The 13,645-nt window shown below is 40.9% G+C and overlaps 1 protein-coding gene across 1 annotated transcript in view; it reads right to left on the reverse strand.

Moving 5' to 3' along the window:
• Positions 1-1,231: 1,231 nt before the first annotated feature.
• LOC148013354 (sphingomyelin phosphodiesterase) overlaps positions 1,232-13,645 on the reverse strand; it is a 31,557-nt gene continuing 19,143 nt past the window's right edge. Inside the window, exons 2-4 of the mRNA XM_087667603.1 lie at positions 3,166-3,285; positions 2,849-2,968; positions 1,232-2,736 (exon numbers count right to left, since the gene is read on the reverse strand). Of these exons, the coding sequence (XP_087523729.1) occupies positions 2,074-2,736; positions 2,849-2,968; positions 3,166-3,285 (903 nt within the window). The 3' untranslated portion in view covers positions 1,232-2,073. The remainder of the gene's footprint in view (positions 2,737-2,848; positions 2,969-3,165; positions 3,286-13,645) is intronic.

Here is a 13,645-nt window from a genome sequence, read left to right on the forward strand (position 1 = left end):
CCTCATCATCCTTAGTGATAGAATATTGTTAATTATTGGATGCTCTCTAAACTACTCAATCATGTGCTTCCAACCTCATCTTGCAACGACTCATTATGGGTGGATAGGTGGCAAGGCAATTGGAATAGGTGATGGTGGAAAAATAACAATGAGCATCTAATAGGCTAGCCAATTTCGTTGCATAAAGTTCAGGTCAAAGCCCTAGGAGCCATTAACCACATGGTAAGCCTCAATACAACACATCTAATCTTTGTTATTTTTTAGCTCACCCTACTTCCTTGGCTAAAAGGCACATAATGATCAAAGCATACCATGAGTTAACGAGACCAAATAGCAAAAATTTAATAGTTCTCTCCATCACCACCTGTTCTAACAAACTTGCTTGCCAATTATACGGCTCGTTGCACCCTTCATCACAAATAGTAAGTAGGTGGTTGTGTACCTTCCATAAATAGGTGTCTTAACACACATTGCAATGTCCATCCATAACAACTTCAAAGTGACATGAAACATTGTAATCTCCCTCATCAATTTCTAAGATGATTGTAGTCTTCCACTCATCAACTTTTGAGGTTACATGTTGGAACACCTAAACATTATTGCATGCATGCATGTGGAGCTATTCTTCCAGAAAACTTATGGTGCAAATCAGAGCCAGCAATGGTGAAACACAAATGACACGGTACACTATATATTACAAATGGACGTTTGTTTTTCCACAATTTACTTCGATAAACATCTAATTTTACATTACCATAAAGTATAAATAGTTTAGGTGTCTACCACAAAAGTAAAACATGATGCAACGGGGTGATAAACATCCAATTACACACTGCGATAAGATGGTTTTCATGAGGCAACAATATCAATTTGATGAGGTGACAAAAGAACACTCCATTTGATGAATTAATATCAGTTCCATGAGCTGAAAAATGAGCACATTTGACCTAGTGACTCCTTCGACAAATGAACAAGTTTGAGCACACTGGATTGTAAAGTGTACTAAATTCTATTCTTAGACCCAACAATGTGGGTCAAGGTCCAAGTAACCATTTTCTTACAATTGAGCTCCTTAATCAAAGACGGCAAGACCGTAAATCACATTGGTGCAAAACATGTTCAATGCTCGTATGCTTGACTCTACATACTCCTACAAAGTTGAGACCATATTAAAGAGTAGTTCAGACTTTGAAACCTTACCCATCATGCAAAATATGACTATCCAAGTGCTCAATATTTTCCATTTGAGAACAACCTTGCTGTACACACATTTCAAATTTGGACTTGCCTAAGCAGACGACACATCAAATTTTTCCTCTGATCTTTTGATTGTTTGGGGGGTAAAACATGGTTGTAACATTTCCAAAGCTTTGGAATTTGCTGGATTCATCTGGCCTGAGCTCTGAAAATACTATGAGATGAACAGCATTATTCCATCACTTTAAAATGCTTGATATCACATCAACAGCATCGTCCGGCTTGCTCCAGGAATCATGTTCCAAAAAGCACGCCAGAAGTCGCAACTTGCTCTAAATGCTTGATAGACTAACCCTTAAAGCAGCTGACTGGCAGAGCGTATTAGGTGCCCAATTAGCCTGCAAGTCTATTATTCACTCTGAAGATACCAAGTGGTAACAGTTACTCTACACAATTTTCCGGGTCATAAATTGAAGCAGTGCAGATAAAAAAGGATAGCCAAATACCAACTAATAAAGGCATCAGAATAGAATAGCTAACATATCAACTTGTTAAGGACAAACATGTACAAGGGAGAGAGAACCCAACTTTGTGATTCTATTATGGTTGCAAAGTGGAAAATAACTAATTTGTGGGCTTCAAATCTTAAAGACTTCACTCTCCCACCTTTCCGCTGGAACTGTACACTCAATTCTTGAGAATTTAACCAAGATAGCCTTGTGGCTTATGTCTTTTTTAAGCTTTTGTGGCTTTTCCTGATTCTAATGAAAGAAAGAGGCCTTGCACCCCACCTTCCATTCACCACCTTATTCTCTATCCTCCTGGAGACATTCAGCAGACAAACAATTGTCTCATCAGGAGCACCCCAAACTACCTTCAGATGGTAGAGAGGAACTTTCCAAACTTTATTGACATCCACAATATAACAAGTAGCAGGCAAAACACAACGGACTTTTGGGCCAAAAACCTAAGGTTTACTCTCCAGCCTTTTCGCTGGAGCTGTACACACAAGATGCTCCACAAATTTACTAGGAAAGCTTTGATGGCTTTTGCTAACTCTAATAGAGAGAGACTTAACAAGGAGTTTCTAGATACTTTCAGAAGCTCTGTCAGGTTCACTTCTGAGGTCTCTGTAGGACATACAGCCACTTGAGGATGGACCTCACATGCTTGCTTGGTTCCAATTTCACGAAAATCATCGCATTCAACTACATCTAGCTTGAGCTTTTTGTTCAAGGCATCTGAAACATTTACTAGAAACCTGGCTAGCCAAGCCACCTCCGTGCTTTCTATGGGACGTCTCATCCAGTCACCTCGGTATTTTACATCAAAGCATGTGTGACAGCCCAAAGCTCTGGATGTATTTTCCCTGACAGTCGTCTGATTGATCTCATTATGGTAAGCCAGAGCTTCACACGCTGGCTGAGAATCAAAAACCTTGAGACCTGTGTCTTTAATAAACTCCAAAGACTTGAATAAACCCCTCTGAGTCTCAGCTGGTGCAAAGTGGATCTCTGCTTCTGCCTGCAACATCAGCATCTGCATTCCAAACACTTCAATATCAGGATTGGGGAAACCATTGCAGCTCTCATATTATTCAAATAGCAGTTCATTGAACAGTATCAGTAAGCCCATGCGTACGATTTCCAACCTGAAAAGTATGGAATGCCACAGTTTCACCAGCACCAAAAAGGCGAAGCTGATTTCTGTCTAATGATGCTAAAACATCCTGTGCTTTGTACTTGTTGAAGAGTGCATTCTGTTCCCAGATCTGCAGGTCAGGAATGGTCAAGAAACTCAGATCCACTTCACATACAACAGCCCAAGAATACTAGATTAAAACAATCAGAAGGAAACCCATGTGAACAAAGAAGGCTGAATATGAAAATCCACAAGAAACTGTCCAGAGTACTAGATTAACAATCAGAACGAATCGAAGTAAACAGAGCAGGCTGAATAAGTACATACCGGCTCTGTGGTTGGACTGTACCATTGGTCAACCATCTTGGAAGCAGAGTCAAAATAATTGCACTCTATCCGCTTCAGAAATTCTAGAAGATCATTTGATGCAGTCAATAGGCCAAAGATCTGAGCAAAGTCAGAAACAAAAGTATATCAGTGAACTTCAGAAATTGTCAGCTGGAAAAGTGCTCACCACAATGATCAAAGACCACTCCCCCTCTAATACAAGGAACATTTAGGAAACATGTAAGGATAAAACGAATTTTCTTTGAGGTACCACTAGTATAAACTTGTTTTCTATGTCAAAAAGTTGCACTTTGTATGAAAAACAAAAAGAGGTAAATGTACACTAGAGAGCTGACCATCAATGTCCCCCAGGAAAGACTCCAAAGGAGCCCAGGCGCAGTGCTTGCCAATTGCATGCACGCAGAACAAACTGTTGGTGGACAGCAGGATGACATGGCAGGTTGGCAGGATTCCGATGCGCTATAGCAGCCTGTCAACAGCAGATCAGAACTGCTGGCCTAGCAGGCATTATCTGTGTGGCCTATTTAAGAGGTCATCAACATCATGGTCATTGTCGGTCGATCATCTTCACCTGATCTTCACTGATGACACTCATGGTACATGGTGTATTGTGCTTACTACAAGTGTAACATAAGTTGATGTTTGCAGCAAGCATGTGAACTGGATGGCCAGCACAAGGATCAAGGAGAGAGTGGAAGTGGAAGTGTCAATGTCATAGCCTAAGCTTCAGTAGTGATGATCCTGGTGTACAGTGGATCATGCCTGCTACAAGCAGCATCAACATCAATTGATGTTTGGTTGGCCAGCCAAGCATGAAGGAGCAAATGGAAGTGCTCATGTGATCGTGGCTGTTCATGACTGGACATGGCTAAGCAAGGGACTGTCCTGGATTTGGGCAGCGCAGCAGTCTTCAAGGGTTTGAAGCAGATGACACTGCAGGATTCTATTTGGGCTGAAGGCAGCATCAATTTGCTGTAGGCAGCTTTCTCCCTGGTACACAGCCATATCACAGTCGTATTATATACAATAGGAGGATCATGTTTGACTTTGGGTTCTCTTATCTTTTCTCGGGCCGTGCATATAGGACACTCATTTCTTACACAAATGGCATAGCCTGAGAGGGGGATGCATAAGAAAAGAGTTCGCCACTCCCTGAGTGAAGGGTGCAATTGAAGAATTTCTGTTGCTAAACCCTAATTTACAGCAAAAATTAGGGTTTACCAGCCACCCTAAGAAGAGTGCTAGAATTCAAGGCCTAACACTTGAAATTCAGCAGCTAAAATTTGGGAATCTCAAAAGAAATGTAAGAGAGAAGCTAGCCAACCTTAAGTTCGGGGCAAAATTTGTCTTCCAAGGAACAAATTGAAGGCCAATCCCAAAGCAAACCAAGGGGCAAATAAGGAACGGCTGTTCCGGCCTCTAAGAACAGCCTAGTGCATTCCAAACCCTCCCACAAGGAGAAACGGTGACGGAACATTCCTTGCCATTCCCCAACCCATTCCATGTCCGTTCCTTGTCATTCCCTATTTGAAACAACTATTTCAGGCTTGCTAGCCAAAAATTGATATTTATCCCAATTTTTTTCTTCTCATGTGTGCCATGCTCATGCCACCTGTCCATCCATTTCCATTGCCTAATGTACACCTCTCTTTCTCTCTCGGGCTGAAGACTCAAAGCATCAAGATAAGTCACAAGGCAAGCATGAGTCCATACAAGATTCACATTCAATGCATCATCAACTCTTGCACATCACAATCAATTTTCAGCCCTCTCTCGATTCCAAGGCAATCATACATTTATATCATCTAATTTCCAAGGAAATTGGAATAATTACAGCATTTGAAGGCAATTAGGGCAATTGGGAGCTATTGGGGTAATCAAGTCAATTTTGGGGTATTAGGGGCGATTTGGAGCATTGTGGATACTTGAGACATGTGCCATTCCCCCCCGTTCCCTAACCTTGGGCATTCCCCCCATTCCAAGGCATCCTGATCCCAATCCTGTTCCCCATTCCAAGTAAATGCTAACAATGGACAGGCTGACCTCAGCAGCCATAGTTTGAGCCTTGACCAATGTCAATATTGGTATCAATTTGGCTATTATAAGCAACCCCCGCCCCCAAAAAAAAAAAAAAAAATCCACTCATCGACTGTTCATTCAGCCAGCCCTCCTCATTCTTCTATCTCATCCTCATGCCTCTGTGTGGAGCCCACACAAACACTCCAAGCTGCATATTGGCACTGACTATTGCAGCCTTGCATCCTTTAGTCCTCTATAAATTTGTTCCTTCCTTCTATTACATTTCTTTCAATCTTCTCTATTCACTTCATGTTCACTTTCCTGATTGCACAGCTTTATAACTCCCAACTCATGCAAACTACCACACGTGTTTTTGTATGGCCAAATTATGTCACCAACAAGAGCTCTAGGCTGAGAACTGCAAGGATCTTCTCAGCAAGGACCAGCTGTAGCAAGTTACGAAGGGTGGGTGAAATAGCAAAGCTGGCTTGATACATATTCAGTTGTATGGACAGCTACAAATTATTGCCATTTGGAAAGACACAGATCTGCTCTGGACTGATCTGCTACAAACAGCTGCAAAATCTGCTCTAATCTTTGGTCAAATAACCCAAACAAGAAAACACTTTCATTCCAATTTGACTCATGTGTCTCAACCGGCTATGCCACAAAGAATACTTAGATGCTTGGTTATGGCGACTACATAGTCACACACGCTAGATGCATACAAAGGATATAGAGTATCACTTTTCGAGCCCTCGAAAACAATGCAAGAGTCCTTACAAATTTTCCATTTGCTATCCCCAAAGGAGGTATGATAGCCTTAGTCATCTAGCTACCCTTTGCTTATCAAGCTCTTCTTGAGCTGAGGTACATGCCTCACATTATGCAAAACAAACACAGAGCCATGCTAAAATTCCAATTTCACACTGTCAATACCAACAATTTGACATGCATAGTTATCCCCCAAGTGGACAACACTATGTGCACCACCACCATTGTAGTCAAAAAACCACTCATAATGTGATGTGACATGAAAAGACGCACTTGAATCAAATATCCAAGTGTGCATGTCATCATCAGAATCTGCAATCAATGCATGTGCACTCAAAGAAGAAGCAAGGAGTACATCACCGTCACTATCATTCTCATGAGTAACTACATTTATCTCCTTTATCTTCACACTGCTTTTCTTTGTAGATTGGCTGTCCTTTTTTCTCAACCTTGTTGTCTTCAATGTTTTTGCTTTTGCCTTTCTTTTTCTTCAATTGAAAACATTCCCGTTTCTAGTGTCCTTTCCTACCACCATGATGACACTCCACATTTTTGCCACGAGACTTGTTGCATGCTCTATTTTCAAAACTACCCTTTTGCTGAAAATTGCTCCTAGTGTGCAATGCATTAGAAGACTTGCTTGTTGAATTATTTTGCTTGTTGAGTTCTTCCATCAAAAAAGAACTTTCCACATCAAAATATAACAACTGAGCATTTGAGTTACTCAAAGCTGTCCTAAAAGTATCCCAACTTTCAAGCAAAGTACATAGCAAGAAAGTAACCTTGAAGTCATCATCAATGTGAAAATCCAAAGCAATTAGCTGAATGAAAATTGAGTTGAACTCGTTCAAATATACAAACATTATAACTTCCTTCATACGAAGATCCATCAACTTTTTCAACTAATAAACCTTGTTGACTGCACTTTTCTGAGCATACAATTCCTCAAGTCTTCACCACATTTCATATACAAAATTCAACTTCTCAATGTTAGAGAGCAAGTTGTCTAACACTAAGAGCTCTATGGTAGAGCATGCAAGCTCATCCAAATCATCCCACTCTTCTTGTTCCATACCTGCTGGTCTTATTCCCTTAGCTTTGATAGGTTTCATCTGTTTCTTCTGCACCAAGACATTGTAGCACTGTTTTTGCCCAATTGCAAAATTGTCTAAACCCTCAAGCTTCTTGATGTGCAAAAGGTTGCTGCAATCACTGTTTCCAGCCATGATTTGCAGCACTAAATTGACTCAAACGTCAGCGAATGCAACCCCAAATGTCACACAAATGACCACGGTACGCTACAAGTACCAACCAGCAGTGAAAATCAAGAAATTGCAGAAATTTCAGATCTGCAAATTGATTTCCAAAATTAGAGAATGCCTCTACTGCACTCCACAATAAATTACAGCCAGATTTATAGACTAATGCACCAATGCATGTGCAATCCCCAAAATTCTGTTGCAATTTCAATTCCAAATACATTCTTGGGCACAAATTTGACAATTGAGGTCAAAAGCCCCAAATTTTCAAAGGCAAATCCGCCCAAATTCATCAATACATGTACCCAAGTGCATATACCAAGTAATTCTTGCACAATTTGATAAAATTGTGCAAAAGCAACAATTTTCTCGGGTCCAGTGTGCACAAATTTCAATGAAATTGTTAAAATTTCACCAAAATGTAAAAAGCCCCAAATTTCCCAAGTAAATGTCACCAAATTTGCAATTTCTATCAAATTGTCCTATTTTGAATCAAAATCCCCAAATCTAGGAAAAGCCCCAATTTTTCGACTCAAAATTTCACATTGTGCTTATGCATGCATACACCCGCCGTCAATGGGCCAAAGGGTTAATTCAAAAAACCTAAGTTGTGAAAAATAATGGAAAATATGTCCCGTCACCTTGATTGAATTGCCGCCTACAATCTAAGTTCCTAATAAACTAATGTAGTCTAATAGAGTGTCTGACGCAACCTAACAAACTCATGCATTCTGATGAACTGCCTGACATTGTCCTACATAGCTCCAACAACCTAAGCTCTGATATCAGTTTGTCAATGGAGTCCACGAGGATCGAGGCGCACGATGTGGTGGTTCGCATAGTGAGAAAGAGTGAGTGCAAGGGAGGGAAGGGGGGGGGGGGGGTGTGGAAAGAGAGAGAGAGAGAGAGAGAGAGAGAGAGAGAGAGCACAAGACTTGATGTGGGTACAATCTCAAAAGTACCACTTTAGGTTTATATATAGTACATGTGTAAGGGTGCACACCCGAACACCATAAAAGGCATGGTGACCCTTTATTCCCAACACACTTTGCAAGATTAAAGGGAGTAATTTGAGCCATCAAGGCAATCTTCTTTTGGCATAGAAGGAAGAACGGACACCATGTCAAAATGGCCATGCAACATCCTTTAGTAGGTACCATGTGAGAAACATGTAGAGTAGCAAGGGGAAATGAGTCCACTACAATCTTCTGGACCTATTAGAAGGGTGATCTTTGGATGATCATGGCTCTGATCTGTGATCTTCACATTGCTCTTTGCAACGTTTTGACTAGCAAGACTATCTGTCTGACAAAGTTTGGATTGACTCCTCATCTAAGTCATCAAACACATCGAACTGATAATCCATAGCTCTTCAAAAAAATCTGCAAACACACCAAAAACTACTGCATTTTGGTGTCAAGCTGTCTGAATAGAGGAGAAATCAGCTACATCTTGCATAAGAAAGTTATAGATACCATGCATACTTTGTAGAATGCCCAAACAATGCAGAAAAACTGCATTCTTTCGAGACAAATAGGCACCAAACAGCACTTCGTAGAATCTTCAAGTCCTCTCTTTTGACAATGATACCATTTGAGTGTGCAACAAAAGAACACGAACACAGAGAGAAGTAGGAGAAAGACTGCAATGAAAGAAGAGTATATGCACTAAACACCAAGAGAATGCTGAATACAATGTTGGCTGATAGTCCCTGCACCAGTGTCAGTGAGAACACCGAATCACGCTAATGACACATGGAAGCCCAAAATGATGGAAGAATGCCACCAAATGTTGGGAATGTGCTGCAATCTGCAAAAAAGTGTCTTTCAATGATCATGAGGCTTCTATTGCTTGACTAAAGCACCTCAAAACTGGCCAGCCAGAATTTAATGTTGACCGCCTGCATAGAAAAGGAAAAAACTGCTACTACCCACGCAAATCTGATTGCCAATGTGAACTTTGCCTCCAAGCACGGAAAAAGAAATACATTGTGCTAGTTCACCAAAACAGCCAATCTGAACGCACTAAGACTAGTTGAAAAACAGCCGCATTGAAGTACACTCCCTAGAAAGAGTTGCCTCCTCTATCAAAGCACATGAAATTACAAACACACGTAATATCAGAGCTCCTTATGTCCCCATCTAACTCAAACTAAGGCTCGCAAGCAAGGGTCACTATGCATGATGCAAGTCATGCCCAATTTGGACAGCAATCAACCAGCTGTCCGCTTCTTCACATATATAGGCTGGCTGCTAGCAATCTTCATCACTCTTCTCCATCACCATCATATGGATTCCCAACCCTCCACCTTCCAGTCCAAGGTAACCGTGAAACATTTCACCCTTGAAGGATAATGATGAAGAGAAGCACCCAAGGATGAAGGAATGCCACCAGAATTTGGAGAGTGCAAGATGGGGTCAAAAAGATGGTCGGCTTGTTTACAAGCAATGATTTGCCAATAAAATTGTTGGCTACCATGGAAAATTTGGTTGCCCCACTATTGGCCATTTAGACATAGCTGCTGAGCCAGCCGGTTCAAAACAATACTTCTATACCCACAAAAAATAAACACACTAAGTTGGTTCCTAAAACAGCCAACATGAACACACTAAAACTCACTAAAAAGTGTAATGCACTAAAATGCATACTCAAGAGAGTGTTGCCTTTTCCGTCCAAACACATGGAATGACAAACAAACCGAATGTCATAACTCCTCGTGTCCAGTCTGACTCACATTAAAACTCACGTGTAGGAAATGAGTGTACATGGCACAAATGGCTGCTAGCACCCCCTCTCAAATCCTGGATATGAGCTAAAGGCCAAAGAAGGCGAACTTGATTTGAGGGTAGCAAGATTGTCGAAGTTCGTCAATGTAGTGTGTCAATGAAGAAACTCCTCACAATCCAAGAAAACCCCCTCTCAAACAAGGGACCAAGGAATCCACAACCTCATTACTGATATCATCCCCCTTTGAAACAAGGGGCCAAGGATCCACAATTGCATCACCAATATCATCCACCTTTGAAAGGGACAGGGGACACAAAGGAACCATTGGGGTAGATGATAGGGGATGAAATGAAACCTCTGGAAATGGTGATGCACAAACAAGAAAGGGTGCGTAAGAGTTGAGGCAAACATAGAAGAAGTTTTAAATGATGTAGCTCAATCCTTTACTCCCGATCGAAGGTGAGGGCATTTCTTCCAACACTTCTCCTTGGGATGTATGCTCTTTCCACAATGTAGCCTTTTAGGCTTCCCCTCTAAATCAGTGTTAAAGCTCCATGACATCTCAAAGTGCTCAACTTCTTTCTTCTTCTTGTTATTGGCCTTCGTGTAGTCCTCCTTGTATCCCCCTTCCAAACCTATAGTAAAAGCTTTGGTAGAGTAGGATCCACTAGCTCCAATCTTCTTTAAGTGGCTCTTCATGCTCCAAAACAAGCTAGGCTAACTCCTCCCACAAAATGGTCTCTCGAACTCTAGAGGTAAGTCGGTGTAGAAGACATCAAAAGATGGGAGATGAATAATAAGAACCATCACCAATCTATAAATGAATCCTTAGCAAGGGATGTAAGCTCATCCACAGCTCCTTCATCTTTTGATATGGCCCTTCATAGAAAGATGACCGTCAATTAAAAGCATTCAAAGTGTCATGAGGACATGTATTTTTGAAACCTCACTTAACATGTGGCTTAATTTTCAATCACATGGTTAAGTAAATGTTGCACATGTGAGATGTAATTGGGATTATGATATATTTACAAGCTCGGGATCCAAGGAAAATACAAGATGTCAAAGACAAAAGTTGCTATAAGTTATGCCGCATAGATACCTAGTGGCATCTAGTGCCAATTGTTGACCTAGGTTATTCATTTGGCCATAAGTGTCAATTGGTGACATTAGGGAGGTGGCCTTTAATGGTACCTAACGTCAATCTGATGGTCAACAATGGCAAAGAGACACTCGCGAATGAAAGTTACCTAACCAGTTTAATTATTGGCTAGTCAAATTATTTTTCTGGGCACCGAAATAATTATTAGATTAATTTTCAACACTTAAAGACTGAAAATTAATATTTAATTATGGATAATGCTAGAAAAACCATTTGGGAAGACTGCCACTTGTCAAAAATGCCCATGCAAGACTAAAAAACGTCTTTAGAAGCTGGAGAGAAGCATTTTTTTGTGTATTCAGCCTACAAGAGAGAGAGAGAGAAGATGCTGCTGATCTGATTTGCAGCCATTGAAGGATCTTCTAAGGTAGCCAAGGAGAGGAGAAGACCGATTAACAACAACTGACAGCATCTATAGACTGTTGAGATAGGGTGAGATAAGGCAACAGCAGTAAGTGACAAATTTTCTTCAAATCTTCGCGAAGAAAGTCTGAATTTTCTCTCTCCTCAACATGCTTTCTCATCTCCCAACCTTTCTACAGCCTTGCTCTGAAGATTACAGCATTGAGATCACCAGTGGCTGAAAAATTTCAGATTTCTCTACTGTAAACCCTAATCTGCAACAAAAATTAGAGCAACAACCTCAAGAAACGTGCCAAAAATTGAAAGCTTCAAGACTTGAATTCAACAAGGCTATTTTTAGCCTATTCAAGTGGAGGGACCATCAAATCATTGAATTTGGGGCATTTTCCATCTCCATCAAAGCGAGTGAAAGCCAATTGATTGCCCGAATCAAGGGGCAAATCAGATTGAAGACTTTCTGGTCATTTTGAGTAACAAGGGGAGTTGGAATACCAAAAGGGATTGGGAAAATCCCATTGTACGTCAACTTCTTCTTCAATTAGGTCAAATAAATACCAAAAGAGGCACCAGTTTTGGGGCCAACAAGGTGTCCAATGTCCAAGATTATATGATAAAGTGTGCATTTCAGTTTTGTGAATTTGTTAATTGCTGTAAATAGTGCTTAATCATGCTATTTACCACCCTATCCGAGGAGGAAGACTGGTTACATGGTTTCATTGCCAAGATACCATCAATCTCTTGATTTGGTGGACCCGAGGCACCTGATTGCAAGCCAAAGTTGCGTATTAGTGCTGATTTTTGCTCTCAAGTGAGAAATTACAGCAATATGTCTTCATATAGTGAGATGGACTGAAGCAATGATGATGCCTCTCAATATGAAAATTCACATGGGAATGAAGAAAATGCAATGTCTGACCTTGGACAAGGCTCAAACCGTGGACAGCAAGCTGAAAATGTTGCTATTAGGCAAGATGCACTGCCTTCAAGGCATAAGGAGACTGATGACCAGCAAAGTGAAGAGGAATTTGATGACCAGTTTAAGAATCGGATGAGAACAATAGCAAATCTCTTTGTTGAATTGGCAAAGGATCCTCAATTTACCCGATTTTTGAATTCTCCAAAGAAAGGCCAACAAAGGCAAGAAGAAAAAGACGTCTTCTACACCTTCGGGATAGCAAGATGCACCGAAGGTAATGCCAAAACCTTCATTTGAAGCTCCCAAAGATGCTAATGAAATAAAACAGTTAGTACCTACAGGGCAAGGAATGCAAATGCAAGGCCATCACGGAAGTGCCAATCCAATGGATTTTGGACAGCCGAGCATGCATGCTATGATGAGACAGCCAATATATTTTGGTAGAAGCACGATTTTTCATGCTATGGTTAGACAAGGACCGCATACGGGAATGTATGGCACAAATCCCTATGGTATGCAGCAACCAATGTATGGCGTGCAAGGCCCAATGTATTCGGGTATGGCTGGAAATATACAAAACCCTATGTATGGCAGCATTGGCTTGATGCCTCGGGCACCAAGTAGCATGTTTGGTACTATATCTGTACTCCCAAATGCTTATGGGGCTCAAGGAATTATTATTGGTCATGCAAATGCTCTGTTTGGCTTTGGTTCCAATGTAAATTCAACAAATGCACCCTTTTTGCAGCAGCCAATGTATGACAACTTGACACCCAAAGGGGCAACAAAAGACTATGATGAGGTAGAAAAACAATGAAGTTTGAGTGCTTCAGTGGTGTACAAGATAGGCTGAAAGCTTTGACTTTCATTCAATAGTTTGATGCAACCTATTCAAGGGGAAACTTCACAAAGTCCTCGAAGATTTTAAAGGCAACCACTTTAAGGGAATACATTACAGTGGTGGTCCACTCTTTTGATGCAAGGTAGAGCACCGTCAACGTGGATACAATTCAAGTAAATGTTTGCATCGAATTGATTGACAAGTCCCTTTGAGGTGGACATCATGACAACTTGGAATAAGTTGGATGGTAAGGAATGTGCAAAAGATCCACAGCTTCTTGGGTTTATGTTCTTACTACAAGAAGTATGTATGTGGGTTTGTTGAAATTGCATCTCCATTGCATGCCTTGTAGAGGAAGGAGGTACCATTTAGATGGACAGTAGTGGAAATTTCAGCAT

The sequence above is a fragment of the Lygodium microphyllum genome, chromosome 26 (assembly GCF_053477565.2).
Source record: "Lygodium microphyllum isolate KBCC chromosome 26, Lygodium_microphyllum_v1.1.10, whole genome shotgun sequence".
NCBI lineage: Eukaryota > Viridiplantae > Streptophyta > Polypodiopsida > Schizaeales > Lygodiaceae > Lygodium > Lygodium microphyllum.